This window comes from Osmerus eperlanus, chromosome 5 (genome assembly GCF_963692335.1).
Source record: "Osmerus eperlanus chromosome 5, fOsmEpe2.1, whole genome shotgun sequence".
Classification (NCBI taxonomy): domain Eukaryota; kingdom Metazoa; phylum Chordata; class Actinopteri; order Osmeriformes; family Osmeridae; genus Osmerus; species Osmerus eperlanus.
In genome coordinates this window covers 20976622-20993994 of record NC_085022.1, presented here as the reverse complement: position 1 = coordinate 20993994, position 17373 = coordinate 20976622, and the positions used below count along the sequence as shown (strand labels likewise).

Below are 17373 nucleotides of genomic sequence, written 5' to 3'. Positions count from 1 at the left end.
TCTCAAATTTCAATCAATAGAATTCCTAATGGAGGGCATAAAACGATCATGAACAGGTCTATGTCTGCAATATAGGCCTGTATATTTTAAGTAGTAAGTATTTTGATCGTCGAAAACTACACTTTTAGGTACGAACTGGGCTGCTTGCCAAGTAGCCTACCAAATTAATCTTTCCAGGAAGTGTTCCTGAAGCGGTCGCTGGAGTGATTCATTAGTAGTTTGGTGGTGTGACAGTTCGCAGCCCGCTGCTAGTAGCTAACTAGAAGGGTATTTGTAGCTAGCTATGTCTGAACAACACTGTCAGTAGTTAGGACTTGATGTGGTGACTTGGAAATTAAAACGGGTAGCTAATGTATTCATCAACGGGTTTGTAAATCCCTGGTAAGTTTGCTTCGCTCAGTATCTAGCTAGTGTAGTGGCATGCGTAATGCTACAGTTTAGTACAGATGCATTGCGATGAAGGTAGTCTACAGTAACGCCAGCTAGCTAGCAACAACTCTACTTGCTCGGGGAGCGGACTTGATAATTGTCTACTACTAGTAGTGTGTACAGTCAGTTACAGTCAGCAAGCCAACAAACCAAATGGCTAGTTCATATTTATAACTTTTTTCGTTTTTATGGTCATGTATGTTTCTGTTAGTGTTTAGCCTACACGTTGGCTATAGAAATAATCGCTATCTCAGTGAGCCAGGGTCTCGTGATACATACTCGCGCTACGACTTAACGTTGCAAAAGAATGTGGGAGTTGCGCATTCTCATTAGTTAGACGTTACGATTTCCACAATTCTGATAAAATCTCGAAATGACAGCAAACCAGACCAACTTACAGTCGTTCTAGGGTCGAAAAACTGGCTAGTTTCATGTGTCTAGCAATATTTTATTTTGTGCTTAAAATTGTGTTTTGGGTCTTGAACACGTCATGTCATGATTTGTCAATTCGCTCAGGTTTTGTTTTGTTAATCCCCACAATTTTTGAATAAATATATAGCTATTGTAATGGTTCAGTCTTGTATTGTATGTCTCTCAGCCGTGCAGCATCCAAATAGTTCCCATGGTTCCCGTTGTGTCCGAGTCTCACAGCCATGTGCTGGCAGAATTTGATTGCCTTGACCCTCTACTCTCTGCCCTACGTCTAGACTCTGGGAGACTTAAGGTAAACGTTTCCTGTCAGACAGCAAGGAAAATATCACAACAACACACAATCTTTCTGAATTGAAATCACATGGAACATGAGTGAATGTGACATACTTGATTCATGTGTATGCCAGTGTACCTGCCTGGCAGTGTCGAGGAAGTGGCTCGCCATAGGGACATCTTCAGGGGGACTGCACCTCATCCAGAGGGAGGGATGGAAACAAAGACTCATCCTAACGCACAAGGTGTCATTCTGTACCTCGTTTCTAAACTGTTATATTTTGCAGCAAGGCGCCAAATGATTTGCATGCAGAAGAAAGCCTCTTTTTACAATGTGCTTTTATTTATAACCATCTCGCTTTATTTTGCATCAAGGAGGGTTCAATCACTCAGGTGGCTTGTTGTCCACACGATGAAGATTTCATTGCCGTGGCAACAAGGTAAGGAACGCCAAATTCTGATACGTAGTATTTAAATGACCAGCTTGGTGATTTCTTCTTTTAATTTTTTTTTTTTTAAAGAGAACTACATTACTTTGTTCAGTTTGTCTAGATATCAGCTGTCGTCACTGTCATCACTCTTCCTTCCCTTGTTGTCCTTCCTCTTTCATGTTTGGCTCCCTGTTGATATCTGTGCTGTCTGTTGGCGGACGGTCTCAGTCAGGGGCTGGTGGTTGTCTGGGAGCTGCAACTGGAGCGACGTGGGCGTCCAGAGAGAGTGAGTGTCTCCTGGGAGCACCAGGCACAGGCCATCACCTCACTGTGCTGGGACACCACTGCCTTGAGGGTGTTTGTCGGGGACGCCGGAGGCAAGGTGTCCTTTCTCCGTGCAGGATCTTCCAAACTCGGCAAGGTATTCCTCTAGGCTGCCTTCAGATGTTGTTGTCTTTTTGGTTGTGTTGGGAAACGGGGGAAAAAAACGTATTTGTTTGATAAATTACCTTTGACCTGTGTGCGACGTGGTCTAGGGGTCAGCGTTCGTGATCTTCCCGGTGCAGACCATCACCACGGTGGACTCTCGAGTGGTGCAGCTGGGCTACGCCGACGGCCGTCTCCTGGTGTCTTCCCTGAGCCGGTGCTACCTGTGTGACACAGAGAGGCAGGTGACAGGTTACACGTTGCTCCGTAGCCCTTCACATCACCAGCACTGTCTTGGGTCTTACTGTATCTCCCCGTTCTATTCCACTCAGGGAGAAGTTTTGGAGGGTTGGAAACAAGGAGCGAGATGGAGAGTACGGGGCCTGCTTCTTTCCTCAGAGCCGAGCGCTGGCGGCGGGGCAGGCTCCCCTGCTGTACTGTGCACGCCCAGGGTCTCGAATCTGGGAGGCCAGTTTCAGTGGAGAGGTCCTCAGTACTCACCAGTTCAAGCAGTTGCTTGCTTGCCCCCCTGTGCCCCTGATCAGTTACAGGTATGTCACTGCCCAACACTAGGATATGATTAGTTTGTTGTTGAAGATTTGTTCATTCCTGTATGCATTTTTGTGTTTTATTTTCTATCTTTTCAGGACTGAGCCCCAATACAACCCTGTGCAGAGGAGTCCCCAGTCCATGGCTTTTCCTAAACTCTTGTGCCTTGGGTATAGTCACACATCAATTACACTATTTCATCTAACACTAAAATGTTTGTGCTACTCCAAACAACTGATCACTGTTTTGTTGTTTTTGGGTAAACTTCACATATGAAGTGATTTATATTTAGAACAGCATATTGAGTTAAGAAAGCCTTGCCTATTTGGTTGAGAGGATTGTGTTTCTCACACTGTGATGTGCAGAGACCAGCATCTGCTGGCCTGGACTGACTCCGCCATATATATCTTCACACCTCAGACTGGCCAGGTGCTTCTGTGGTCAGAGGTCAAAGGTAAACGCAACCCCAGTTTCAGGTCACACTCACCATATCCACACAACCATCCTATCCAGTCACCTTTTGGCTGTTTATTTGTGGTCTTCAAGGCTAAACCTAGTCACGTCCTGGATCTTTGCAGATGTAGTGGAGGTTGCCGTCTACCGCAGTGAGCTCTTCTGTCTCTATGGTGACGGGCATCTGTCTCACCTCTCGCTGCTGTCTGCCGAGCGCTGCGTGGAGCGGCTGCTGCGGAGAGAGGCCTGGGTCGCTGCTGCTTCCGTCTGCTGCATGTTTCAGCACACCATCGCCCCCAGCAGGGTAGGATGTCTAACTGCACCCCCCTACTACATACAGTACCAATCAAAAGTTTGGACACATTAAATGTGTCCAAACTTTTGATTGGTACTGTATCTCAGACAGCAATCAAAACATTGTGTATTTGAAACATGGTGGTTTTTATATTACAAATAATAATAATTGTGGTTACTCATGACAGGTGCGTAAATCGATCCCTGTCGACCGTCTTGACCACCTCAGGTCACAGCTCAGTTCCTCCACACACTCCGATCTGATTGGCCAGTTGGAGGAAGTGATCTCGAAACTAGAGCCTCTGGATTCAGCTTCCAGTAGTCGCAGAAGCAGCATCTCCTCTCACGTGAGTTTGGAAATCAGTTTGTTCAAGCTTTTTTCTTGTATTTCCTGTGTGAATGCTAACACTGGCTTGCCTGCCTTCACTATATTATGTTCTACATACAGGAAAGCTTCAATGTCCTGGATTGTGGAATCTATCGTGTCATCAGCCGCAGAGGAAGCCAATCGGATGAAGAGACCAGCTCCCTTGTCAGCCAATCCATGTTGGAGGAGGAGCGACTGAAGGAGTTCAGTTTTGGGCAGGAGGAAGACCAGGTAGACCATGGTAAGGAGCATGTGCAGCAGTTGCATCCATCCTTAGCAAGCTGACCAAAGGCTTATGCTGTGTTCACACCGAACGCAAAGCAAATATTTCGTGCGGCGAGATTAATTATTTATTTTTGAGTATGTACTGAACGGAGTGATTCATACTGTGGGGATATTAACTACGTGGAACCAGAGCCACAACAAGATATAAGCTCGTCTGGAGAGCTCTCCGTAAACAAACACATTTCTTTTGTGTGAGAGCTGACACCTGGGGTGAGATGACCCTGGGAAGCACACATGATTGATGTTATCTTCCAAAATAGTGACAATGGTTGGCCAAGTGTGAAGTCGAAGGGGGTTGCTGTAGTTAAGTATTTTTTTAAATTTGTCTATAAACCTTTTTTTTGGAACGTGTTATGGGTGTGGAAGAAGAAGTTTGGAAAAAATATTTACCCCCAAAAAGTGTCAAGCAATATTATAAAACTAATAGTTTGGAAAAAATGTTTTAAAATAACGAGAAACTGTTTTTCGGACGTATTGTGTGTATGGAAAAAAAAAGTTTGAAAAAAAAAAGGTTTGGGATCAAAAATCTACAAAAAACGATAAACTTTTTTGGGGCGTGTTGAGATGTCACTGACGTTTTATAATAAATGGAGGGCAAGAGGATTGTAGCTGTCTGTGGACATCAGTAGTCATTTCTGACATGACTAATGATGAATAAACACAAATTGAACGCGCAAATAATTCGCTTCGCATTTGGTGTGTCACGGCACATCTCAGGGGGATTCATAGCTGGTCCCTTGACACCATTTTCCTTCTGTCACTGTCGTGCTGTGTTTACTTCCTGTTTGGTTTTGCAGAGGGCTCGCTACACCTGCTTGCCACATCTGGTCTGTTGCCCTCCCCTCCATGGCTCCATCCATCTGTCTTCCTCTCTGCCCCTGTCCTCCATCTCCATTCAGATCACCAGAGCAGTGAGCATGTGGAGGGGGAGCGATCTGAGCCCAGCCTGCAGTTCCATCTCCCTCTCTCATTCCGCCCTAAACCCCCCCGCATCGCTCTGCAGGCCGTCAGAGACAGGTGACCCCCCCACACACCTTTCGGGAGACAAAAGAACTATAAACTTTATGCGCTCAAGCATAAAGATGAAATGTGTGGATGGGTTTTAGGGCAAAAGATGTTGGTCAATTAGATATGATACCCGACCACTGCATGCATGTCCAAATGTGCCTTGTAGTTAGTTACATTTAGGCACAGTTATGATGGATAACATGGTAGTGTTTTTTGAGGGCTATAAGCTTTTAAAATATGTATTTTCTTTTAAGGTTATGTGATTTTTGAGAAGTGAAAGCTCAAAAGAAGAAGTGCAGCCTGTTTTGGGGGGGGTTTGACTTACTTCCTCTTTCCGCATAGCATTCACATTCAAACCTGTGTATTTCACTCCCTTAGTTTCAACTTTGCTGTTCATGCATTTGTTCGGTGGACCTCGATGCCTATTGTACATTTCATCATTGTAGTTTTGTTGTGTTCGTGAAGACGAATTGTTCGCCGTGCCTCGCTGGCAAGTGAGGGTCATTGTCAGAGGCTGCATCTGAACCTGAGGCCTTGCCTCCCCCTCAGTGTGACGAGCTTTGTGAAGAAGACGACTGACAAGATCAACACCCTGCAGATGAACTCGGATATCTGGCTCCGGCCTGACCACAGGGAGGGTGGAGGACAGGCCGAGCTCGTTCCCTCCACCGCACCACTTCCTGAAGAGCCGGAACACGAGTGAGTGTGGAAGAGGGGCTGGACATTAGCGCCGCAGGCAAGGCTAACCCCCGACAGCAAGAGAAGGTGTTCTGATATGTCGTGTGTTTTACAGGGTGTCCGTCAGTCAACCGAACACGGAGAATGACCTTCAGGAACTTCGCACCGCTACAGAGCGAGCCGTGTACGTACATAGCAACGGCAACACACAAACCTTTTGTTCTACAGACATCCCATAATTATGGCTAAAGAGGATGTCATTCTCTCTTTATGGCAAAGAGAACAGCATGACCTTAAACATGTATGTACCATGTTCCATCCTAAGCAGCTTCCAGATCCAGGACCCACTAGTTCTGCTGGACCCGGCATGCTTAGGTGAAGCCCTGGAGGAGTGGCTGCCTGTGCTGGAGAGGGTTTTAGGACCTTCGGTTGAAGGACACCTCGGTGTGGAGGGGTGGGAGAGGGTCCATCCAGAATGTGAGGACCAGTCCCCATCGCTGGAGGAACCGCCGGCGGACGAGGGCGAGGAGAACGAGAGACCCGAGGATTCCCCAGCGAGTGGCGAGGAAGGAAACCAGAGGTCAGATCATCTCCGTCCCGAAGGCGGCGGTGAGGAGGTGCCTGTAACGTCAAACGGCGCTCCTTCCGAACCCGTTCTAGTGCGGCCCCCCAAACCCCTGCCCTCCGACCTCCAGGCGCAGCTCGGACGACTGGCCACGTTGTTTGTGGAGACGCGCTGCTTCAGAGGGCCGCTTAAGCACCCAGGGGTCGCGACCTTCATGCGCCGCTACTTCTTCCTGCTGGATCAGGAGCGTGTGAGGAGGATGTGTGTGCTCAGTTTCCATGAGCACCCAGAGCTCCAGAGCTCCTTCATGGAAGCCATGCTAGGTTAGTAGGTAGCATTCCTATCAGGACCTGGTACATTGTATATTTCTCAGTTATATGGAAGATACACAGTGGAAACATTTAAAAGTTTAACAATGTGCCTTTTTATTGCATCCCTTTATTGCAAAAAAAATACAGAACTGACGCAGTCTAACAAGGTGGTGGAGGTGATTCACAAAGGGGATCTTCTGAAGTCTCTGCGCAGCCTGCGAGAGTTACAGCCCTGGAGCGCTCCTCATCTCCTCGCTCACCTCCACAGGTCCACACCCTCAAGCCTTTAATCACCTGTCCCCTCCCAGCTGGCCACCACTTCTTTTGAAATGTGTATTTCTTCTCTTAGGTTGTATGAGAAGCATGGGGAGGTTGCAGTGCGCTCCTTCACCCAGTTCTATCCCACGATCCTTCCCTCAGACGTCATGGCCATGGCCCAGCCCAGCCATTTCCTGGCGTACCTCGACAATCTTGTGCAGTCGCGTGCTGAGGAACAGAGGTAGCGTTGGCTAGGTGTTGCTCTCCGTCTCTCCATTTACAGAACAACTAGAAGAACTACAATAAACTAGAAGAACTACAATTGACTGTGCTGTGTTGAACCTGTTCCTGTTCTCCTCCAGATCGGCGTTCCTGGGCTCCCTCCTCCAGCCCGAGTCGCTGCGTCAGGACTGGCTCCAGCTGGCGCTATCCCACGATGCTCCCCAACAGTCTGACACCCTGACCTCGGACGGGCATCCCAGGTCTAGCGCTGTGATATGTTGGACTCAGACCCACAACCTGTGTTCGCTATTCACCCTTGGGATCGTCAGTCTCACGTCAGTCGTCGTTTCCCTCTCTTCTAGGTGGCATTCGCATTTCTTCTCATGGGGGTATGGCCGCTTCCTGTCTCTCTTGATTCGCCTGCCAGCTGACCTGGACTCCAAGCAAAACATGGCTGAAACCTGCAGGAGAAACGGGTAATTGCTGTCACGATTGTTACAGTCAGTGCTGGTTGGTAATTACACATTACTTGCCACCTAATAAACCATATACTTCCGAGAAGAGGTGTTTAGAGAGACATCTATGCAGGACTGTGAGGGGATAAGTTGACCTGTGATTCACTGTCTGTTGTGTGTGTGTGTGTGGTGCAGATACTGGACTGGCTACCTGTACCTGTGCTGTGAGCTGCAGCATCACTCAGAGGCCTTCTCTGCTATCTGCAGGCTGGATGACCTCAGTCTGCTTGAGGAGCCCAAAGGTACACACCCGTCACTGAACGTCTCACCGTTTAAATCCCCTCAGAACATTCAAACGTACAACGGAAAGTTACCGGATTTCAAAAACAATCCCCCCCAAAAAACTGTCTCTGTTCTCGGACTTTAACGTTACTTGTGACCATCTCAAAGAGAGTTGTCACTCCCATCTCTCCCTCCCAGGTGTGGTGCCCCATACCCTGGATGAATGGAAGACTGTGATCCAGATGTCCCAGCAGTGCAGCAGGCCGTTGGACCAGGCCCAGGCATGCGCAGGGAGCAGCATGCCTAACGGCTCCGCAGACAGCAGAAACCAGGTCAGCCCTGAGAGCCTGACTCTGAGGCTGGCTAGGGTGGTGGGGCCAGACCGGGCCCTGGCGGCCCTGCAGGAGTGCGGGGTGGAGGTGGAGCTCAGGCCCCACTCCGCCCTGGTCTGTGAGCTGCTGAGGGTGGCAGAGAAGAGGCAGAGGTGGGTTCTCACGACCAGGTGGAGGATGTTCCGCGTGTTGCATTGTACGGTACAGTTTGTATCCAGATTTTACTTTCTGAGATAACTTTTTCCAAATCGGTCTCATTTTCCTCAGGGCCCTGATCCAAACCATGCTGGAGCGCTGTGATCGGTTTCTTTGGTCCCAACCTGCCTAGCTGGTTCCAGGGAGAGGGGCCTAGCCGCTGCCCAAAGCCACATCATAAACAAGCTAACTTGTTCTTAATTTGACAGTGCCTATTAACTTCCATGTCCTAATGTAGGATTGAGCTTTCTTCAGTGTTCTGATCCAGCAAATGTCTTCCAAATGAAGAGTGATATTGTATCTGCTTTGACTAACCTCTCTCATTGACTTCTTATGGCTGAACTGTTGTTGCAAAAAAAAAAAAAAAAAGCACATGACCATTGAATGAATTTAATCAAACCAGTTTAATTTAACTATGCTAATCTATAAATATTTATTGGAATAAAGTATTTGAACTTTGATCCTTAGTTCCATTTATTACAGACGTTTCAAGAGATAAAAGTTCCCCTGATCTTTCCTGTCTTAAAAAACGATAGCGTTAATAACACAGTAATGAAATGAAACTGTCTTCTCATTGGATAATATCTTCCCTCCACACCTGGAACATCAAAGGTGAATAGAGAACATTATGTAGAGTTCAGAAGCAGTTTCTCTCTTAGGCTGTCTACATTGTTTATCTCGGCCTAAACCAGCACTAATATATTCCTTGTTTAACAAAGAACATTTACTATCAATATAACAGGTGAGAAAAAATGACCACAGATTAGTTTTCAAAATGCGTCCCTATGCAGGACCCCCCCTTCCCCAGGTAATCCGTCCTCTCTCGCCCGTCTCCTGTCCTCTTCTTCCATCTGGCCCACCTGCGCGTGTCATTGGAGGCCCTGGCATGGTGACGATCAGATTCAAGCTTTCAGCATCCAGCGAAGACACTGACACACTTGTACAGTAAGAAGGGGAGCTTATTGAAAACTGAAGAGTTCTCATGACGTCAGCGTGAAATACCATTCGGATGCTTCTCATACTCTTGCAGGCACAGCTGCCTTTAAAAATGAATCTCTTTAACTTGAATCGTTGATTGTAAATACTGACATTCGACTCCTTTTATATACTTATGAGTTCCCCACGGATTTATCCCTACTACATCTTTTAAATGCCATTCTGAAAGGCTTGTGGAACCGTGGGCCACAAAACTAACTTTGTGTGATATAATTGATTCCGTTTGACAGATGGTTGTCGTCAAGAGAGAGGACAGTTGTAGACTTGTTTTGAAAGGTTATTAGGTCGAGGCAATGAGGTTTCTGTTTGATGTTGAATGCCTGTCACCAGAAAGACCGATAGAAAGATTCTGCACATACCGGCTGGCTTTGCCAGTGTATAAATGTCAAACTCTGACGCTTGAAGCAGACACACAGCGACACACACCAGCTTCACCTCCACATCATGAAGGCTTTTCAATGAATAATATATTTTAAATTTTGCGGTGCTTGACAACAATTTTGGCAACTTATCACAAACATCTAGACTTATTTGGCTAAGTGACCCTAGTTACACACAGTGTCTGTATACCTGATTTAGAGACTGACTACAAGAATAATCAACGTGGCACCCATGGTAAGCTCTTCAGACATGACAAACCCATTTATCCTAAAGCGCTATTCCTCATACCAGTTTGTACTTCTATAGATTTGTGTAACAAAGCAGCTCTTACGTGTCACTGTACGTGTTAGATGTCCTCTTGTTGTAGGTGTCCTTCTCCATGGTGACACTGGCCGTCGCCGCACTCTGTCTGCCTTACTCTGCCTCACTCGGACTATTCCAGAACATCTCAGGTATGTTTAGAGACTTTCCCACTAGACCAGTCCTTAGATAGTTTAGTTAAGAGGTTTCTCATCTCTTGAGATATGTTTGAGGAGATAACGGAATACATTGTGTCCAGGTGTCTATCTGGGGGCCAAGATTGTGGAGGAAGCTTTAAGAAGAGCTGTTGAATTAACTGATGCTGCCTATGCTCATACCAGGGAAAGGTTAGTCTGTGGAATAATTATAACCTCGTGCATTTTTTGGTATAGAGAATATGTAAATGAAAACTATCAAAAGTACTGTCAACGGTACTTAAGTAAAATGATGCCTTTTTAATGAATTTATTTCCTATACTGTGATTTTCATTTTCTCCAGTATTTTTTTGTTAAAATTTGTATATGTTAACTTTATTCATTTTTGTTCTTTAATCATTGATACAATGATGACAATCGCTTTTGCAGAGTGAAGATGACTCTGTCAGAAGGGGCTTTGAGGTCCAGTGATCTACTTGCCCAGTTCAAACAGACCGGGCCTATGACCAGGACCCAGATCAGGGCAGCAGAGCTGCTAGACATCACAGTAGAACTGATCAGGGAGATGGTCTACACCAACGCCATGACCCAGCCCAACCTCACTGGTACTGGAACACATCAACAGGAAGTGTTATCCGTGAGAGGAATCACTTCCCCCCTCACACGACGGCTCTGTGAGTGCCGCCTGTCCTCTGTGAACGTGTTTGTCTGCTGTGTGCAGAGCTGCTGAGTCCGGCTGACGTGGAGCCTCTGCTGCAGGCCACCGGCTGCTCCTCTGAGCTGATGCGTCCGCGGTGTGACACGGGCTGTCTGAGCCGGCGCTACCGCTCCTTCACTGGGGAGTGCAACAACAGGTCAGAACACTCAGGCTCCTCATACACATGGCGATGCTGCTCGTTCCTGTCTCACAGTGGTTGATTGAACATTTTCAATGAGAAGATAGTAGCATGTTTATTTCTTGCCGTACGGACGGAGTTGAGTTTGCTTCAGTGTGCTCACTGCAGACGCTAACAAGCCTGACGAACTGTTTGTTTGTCGACCCCTCAGACAGCACCCTAAGTGGGGGGCTGCCAACACTCCTTACTCTCGCTGGCTGCCACCGGAGTACGAGGATATCAGAGGGGTTCCCAGAGGATGGGACCCTGAGCACACGTATCACCACTTCACCCTCCCCCCCGTAAGAGCCCCCCTCTCCGCACAGTCCCTCTGCACCCGCTGCAACACCAACACCAAACTCACCTGTGATGTTCCCCCTCCAGGTGCGCTTGGTGTCCCAAGAGGTGCTCTACACCCACAACGACAACATCTCTCTGGACTCCACTCTGTCGCACCTGCTGGTGGAGTGGGGCCAGTGGATTGACCATGACCTGGCCCTGACCCCGCAGAGCCCCAGCACATCTGCCTTCAGGACGGGAGCAGACTGCACCCGCACCTGCAGCCGGGACACCCCCTGCTTCCCCATCGAGGTGCCCCCTGCTGGGAACATTTACATTTAGTGATTTAGCAGACACTCTTATCCAGAGCGACTTACAGTAAGTACAGGGACATTCCCCCCGAGGCAAGTAGGGTGAAGTGCCTTGCCCAAGGACACAATGTCATTTGGCACGGCCGGGAATCGAACTGACAACCTTCAGATTACTAGCCCCTAACCGCTCAGCCACCTGACTCCCACCCAGTAAGAGCCCCCTCTCCTCCAAAGCCTCCACCCAACCTGTCTCCAGAGAGTAGAGACTGACATGAACTGTATCGCTGCCTGATCCCTTCGCCTTTCTTTGTCTCTCTTCCCAAGATCCCTTTATCAGATCCTCGTTCTGGGATCCAGGACTGCATGCCTTTCTTCCGTTCCGCCCCGAGCTGTGTTGGAGGACCACTGCCCCAGCGCCACAGGGAGCAGCTGAATGCCATCACTTCCTACGTAGATGCCAGTATGGTGTATGGCAGCTCCCCCTCCCTGGCTTCTGCCCTGCGTGACCTGTCCTCTCCTCTCGGCCTACTGGCCGTCAACCCCCAGCACTCAGACCAGGGCCTTTCCTACATGCCCTTCCTGCCTCGCCTGCAGCCCCACCTGGACCCATGCGGACCTCGCCGAGGGCTCAACGCCACTGCTGCAGGCACACCTGACATCCCTTCACTCTGGAAGAACAGGACTTCGTGCTTCCAAGCTGGTAGGAAACATGTCATGGCAAGCTTGTGCCTCTCAAACCCATGAACTTGTGTACTGACCTCCGGTCCAAATGACAAGGCCTGATTGAGGGGTCAGATGGCTGAGCGGTTAGGGAGTCGGACTATAAATCAGAAGGCTGCCGGTTCGATTCCGGACGTGCAAAATGACGTGTCAAGGCACTTCACCCTACTTGCCTCGGGGAGAATGTCCCTGTACTTACTGTAAGTCGCTCTGGATAAGAGCGTCTGCTAAATGACTAAAGGTAAATTGCTTCACCTCAGGGGATTCACGGGCCAATGAGCACCTGGGGATGATCGCTTTGCACACGCTGTTCCTGAGAGAGCACAACAGGCTGGTGAGAGAGCTGCACCTGCTCAACCCTCACTGGAGCCCTGACACTCTCTACCAGGAAGCTCGGAAGATCATGGGGGCAATACACCAGGTACCCTCCCTCACACCTCATACACCAGGTACACTACCCCACACACCAGGTACCCTCCCTCACACACCAGGTACACTACCTCACACACCAGGTACCCTCCCTCACACCTCATACACCAGGTACACTACCCCACACACCAGGTACCCTCCCTCACACACCAGGTACACTACCTCACACACCAGGTACCCTCCCTCACACCTCATACACCAGGTACCCTCCCTCACACCTCATACACCAGGTACCCTCCCTCACACACCAGGTACACTACCTCACACACCAGGTACCCTCCCTCACACCTCACACACCAGGTACCCTCCCTCACACCTCACACACCAGGTACACTACCTCACACACCAGGTACCCTCCCTCACACCTCATACACCAGGTACACTACCTCACACACCAGGTACCCTCCCTCACACACCAGGTACACTACCTCACACACCAGGTACCCTCCCTCACACACCAGGGAACACTACCTCACACACCAGGTACCCTCCCTCACACACCAGGTACCCTCCCTCACACCTCACACACCAGGTACCCTCCCTCACACACCAGGTACCCTCCCTCACACCTCACACACCAGGTACCCTCCCTCACACCTCACACACCAGGTACACTACCTCACACACCAGGTACCCTCCCTCACACACCAGGTACCCTCCCTCACACCTCACACACCAGGTACACTACCTCACACACCAGGTACCCTCCCTCACACCTCATACACCAGGTACACTACCTCACACACCAGGTACCCTCCCTCACACACCAGGTACACTACCTCACACACCAGGTACCCTCCCTCACACACCAGGGAACACTACCTCACACACCAGGTACCCTCCCTCACACACCAGGTACCCTCCCTCACACCTCACACACCAGGTACCCTCCCTCACACACCAGGTACCCTCCCTCACACCTCACACACCAGGTACCCTCCCTCACACCTCACACACCAGGTACACTACCTCACACACCAGGTACCCTCCCTCACACACCAGGTACCCTCCCTCACACCTCACACACCAGGTACACTACCTCACACACCAGGTACCCTCCCTCACACCTCATACACCAGGTACACTACCTCACACACCAGGTACCCTCCCTCACACACCAGGTACACTACCTCACACACCAGGTACCCTCCCTCACACACCAGGGAACACTACCTCACACACCAGGTACCCTCCCTCACACACCAGGTACCCTCCCTCACACACCAGGTACCCTCCCTCACACACCAGGTACCCTCCCTCACACCTCACACACCAGGTACACTACCTCACACACCAGGTACCCTCCCTCACACCTCATACACCAGGTACACTACCTCACACACCAGGTACCCTCCCTCACACACCAGGTACACTACCTCACACACCAGGTACCCTCCCTCACACACCAGGGAACACTACCTCACACACCAGGTACCCTCCCTCACACACCAGGTACCCTCCCTCACACACCAGGTACCCTCCCTCACACACCAGGTACCCTCCCTCACACCTCACACACAGGTACAGTACCTCACACCTGACACCTCTGCATGGCACATGCATGTACTGTATGTGTGTATGAGATTGAAGAGGGACAAAAACGTATGTCTATGACACAGCACTAGGACTGCTTATTTCAGTCATTGGAATAAAAAGCCGTCTGACAGGGGTAGATGTTTGCTTCACTTAATCTAGCAAAACATACTTTTTGGTAGTCACTGGATACAAGTAGCTGCCAGATGACAGCTTGGTTCATCAGAGTTCGTAGCTCACTGAGATTGTTTGATCCTAGATCCTAACATGGGAGCACTACTTGCCGCGGGTGCTGGGTGTAAATGCCACCTCTGACCTCGTGCCCAAGTACAAGGGCTACAATCCTGAGGTGAACCCCAGCATTGCCAACGTCTTCTCAGTCGCTGCATTCCGCTTTGCCCACGTCACAGTACAGCCAATCGTAGCGAGGCTAGGTCCTGGCTACAGCCTCAGCTCCCAGCATCCTCCTCTCCCTCTGCACGACTCGCTGTTTGCTTCCTGGAGAGTCATCCATGAGGGTGAGATGGGAGTTTTAGTACACAATAACATCTTAATATTTGGTTTTGCTTCAAGGATTTTTTATTTTATTGTTATTTTCTTTTCATTTCTTAACTTGTGTGGTGGTCCCCAGGGGGGATAGACCCTGTCCTCCGTGGCCTCTTGCTGTCTCCAGCAAAGCTCCAGATGCCAGGGCAGATGATGGTGGAGGAGCTGACTGAAAGGTTGTTCCAGGCCCAGGGAGGAATGCCTCTGGACCTTGGGTCACTGAACCTCCAACGTGGCCGGGATCACGGCATGCCTGGTACGTCCCAGACCCCAAAAATATTTTAAGTATTTTTTTTCTTCGCTTTTTTGAGTCTGCTTTGAACACTTCCTCGCCATAACTATCAAAAACTGTACATCGTATTTTTGGGAATGTGTGTGTTTCCACCCTGTCCTCCAGGATACAGCTCATGGCGACGTTACTGTGGCCTAGTGGTTCCAAACACCACGTCGGACCTAGCCAACATCTTGGGGAACCCCAGTCTGGCCCACAAGTTCCTGCTCCTGTATGGAACGCCCCAGAACATAGACGTGTGGGTCGGGGCCATTTCAGAACCGGCGCCCCCTGGTGGCAGAGTGGGCCCACTGCTGTCCTGTCTGCTGGCCAAACAGTTTCGAGACTTGAGAGATGGTGACAGGTGTGAAATAAAGTTCCCAGAATCCTTGTACTGTTAATATTGTGTCTCCTTGGCTGTAGTGGATAGTTCAATAGTATAATGGTTAATAATACCCTACTGAAGAAAGTCCAAGGCTCCGTGATTAACAACCCTGTGGGCGTCAGGTTCTGGTGGGAGAGAGAGGGCGTCTTCACCAGCGCGCAGAGGACGAGCCTCAAGGCAGTCTCCCTGTCACGCCTCATCTGTGACAACAGCCACATCACCCACGTCCCTGCGGACCCCTTCTCCCTCACTGTCAGCCCGGGGAACATGCTGGCCTGCAGCCACCCCCTCATCCCTCAGCTGGACCTGAGCGCCTGGAAGGAACCTGACTCAGGTAGAGAAGGAAGTGAGGACACAGACGGGGTTTTGATTCAGGGGAAGGAATACAGTACCTGATAAAGTAGAGGATGGGAGACGACCTTGACGACGGTGTCTTTCCTTTCCCTCTTAGGTCTCAGCTGTGGCCCAGTGCCCAGGCTACAGTCCGGTTTCTATCTTCTGTGTGACTCGATGGTTCTTTACGAGTGTCACGCAGGCTTCCGTCTCATTGGTCCGTCCTCAGTCACATGTGACTCCAGCAGCCAGCAGTGGAATCCTGCTGCTCCCACCTGCCAAGGTACTCCACCCTAACCTTTCTTCTCCACCCTAACCTTTCTCCTCCACCCTAACCTTTCTCCTCAGATATGCTGTACACAAAACGCAGCATGATTTGCCTTTGTTTTATTCTCATGAAAAGATTAAACTGTAGGGATTATGTTTTATTCATGTTGACAACGCTTTTTTGTAGATATTAACGAATGTATAGAACAGCCCTCATCGTGCCCCGAAACTATGGAATGCACCAACGCCCCAGGTTCATTCATTTGTACAGGTAAACACATTTCTCATACCCCAATACTGTTGGTGTATAATACATACAAATTGAAAAACGGCATCTTGACATGAGTTTCACAAAGTTACACAGTAACTGAGCTGTCACCCTGATGATTCGGATCACGTCCTCCTCTCTCTGTGTGTGTTGTCACCCAGATCCTCCCTCCATATCCACTGTCTCCGTGGTTTCTGCGGTGATGACCGTGGTCGGAGGGGTGGCTATGTTGGTGCTGATGATGATCTGTTACAGGAGGTAGGTCAGAAACTCACATTCTAAGAATGAACTTCACATTCTAAGAATTAACAGTCTAGCATCTGATGAATCGTCAAGCAACGGATGCTATATAAACAATTTTTTCCTTTTTTTTTCCTTTACAGATATTTTTCAAAGAAGGAGCAGGTGGATGCTAATTGTTGTAAAGATGACAGATAACCTGTTTTATTAACTTTTTACCATACAAATTTGATATTATATTTTGTATATTGCTTTAAAGGGTTTAGGGTCACCATGAAAAGTGTGTACCGGTACTCATTTAATGTCATTAAAAAAAAAGTATTGTACATGCTACGTCAGCCTTGGCTGTGTTATTCTGATTACTACACTGCTGTTTATTAGGGCATTGTGAGTAGTACTAGTAAGCTAACTTCATAAAAATTAACAAACTTGGACCTAAGTATAAGGCTCCGGAACACTTGTCAAATCCTTCAACAGCTTTGCTGACCATAATGCCATTCTCAATGAGGTATTCTTGGTATGTCGGATCTGAGTGCCATATTTCCTACAATAAACCTGTTAAGCAACTGTGGGCGTGGCAGTAAAGTTAAGCTTTTTGTATTATTATTTTTATCCAAGCAGTTCCTGGTGATGACCTTAATCCTGATCAGTCACCTGTCCCAAGATGAAGTAGCTCTGTTGGCTCTTCCGGTTCTACTGGAAAGCTTTCGTGTTAAGATTTCTGAGCTGCTGTTCATGCTGAACAATCTGGAGGTATTTGCCTACCCTGTTTGGCTCACAGTTTGTCATTTCACAAAGCCTCTCCCATTACTGTGAGAACAAATACCCTCCACAGGTTT

General features: G+C 48.8%; 2 protein-coding genes across 4 annotated transcripts; both read left to right on the top strand.

The window, feature by feature from the left end:
• The first annotated feature begins 1 nt into the window (after window position 1).
• On the top strand, window positions 2-8706 carry hps5 (HPS5 biogenesis of lysosomal organelles complex 2 subunit 2). 3 transcript variants are annotated; one of them, XM_062462543.1, is made up of 23 exons: window positions 2-128; window positions 1028-1153; window positions 1269-1379; window positions 1510-1574; window positions 1794-1986; window positions 2102-2236; window positions 2328-2542; window positions 2639-2710; window positions 2906-2994; window positions 3119-3297; window positions 3476-3634; window positions 3736-3895; window positions 4737-4956; window positions 5497-5646; window positions 5741-5809; window positions 5954-6513; window positions 6649-6769; window positions 6851-7000; window positions 7122-7241; window positions 7344-7457; window positions 7632-7738; window positions 7917-8202; window positions 8318-8706. In XM_062462543.1, the coding sequence occupies exons 2-23, from the start codon at window positions 1052-1054 to the stop codon at window positions 8376-8378; spliced, it is 3438 nt and encodes a 1145-aa protein (XP_062318527.1). In that variant the 5' UTR covers window positions 2-128; window positions 1028-1051; the 3' UTR covers window positions 8379-8706. The 3 variants fall into 3 exon arrangements, with proteins under 3 accessions (XP_062318527.1, XP_062318525.1, XP_062318528.1); XM_062462541.1 differs by lacking the exon at window positions 2-128 and adding an exon at window positions 162-381; XM_062462544.1 differs by lacking the exon at window positions 2-128 and adding an exon at window positions 163-381 and having other exon boundaries at window positions 4839-4956.
• A 314-nt stretch (window positions 8707-9020) lies between these two features.
• On the top strand, window positions 9021-16980 carry epx (eosinophil peroxidase). Its single transcript, XM_062460838.1, has 17 exons — window positions 9021-9053; window positions 9990-10074; window positions 10182-10269; window positions 10507-10682; window positions 10799-10931; window positions 11125-11254; window positions 11337-11543; window positions 11867-12242; window positions 12523-12683; window positions 14484-14742; window positions 14856-15026; window positions 15168-15405; window positions 15549-15760; window positions 15878-16042; window positions 16214-16297; window positions 16456-16552; window positions 16678-16980. Exons 1-17 carry the CDS (start codon window positions 9021-9023, stop codon window positions 16730-16732), a joined length of 2670 nt encoding a protein of 889 aa, XP_062316822.1. The 3' UTR covers window positions 16733-16980.
• The last annotated feature ends 393 nt before the right edge of the window (window positions 16981-17373 follow it).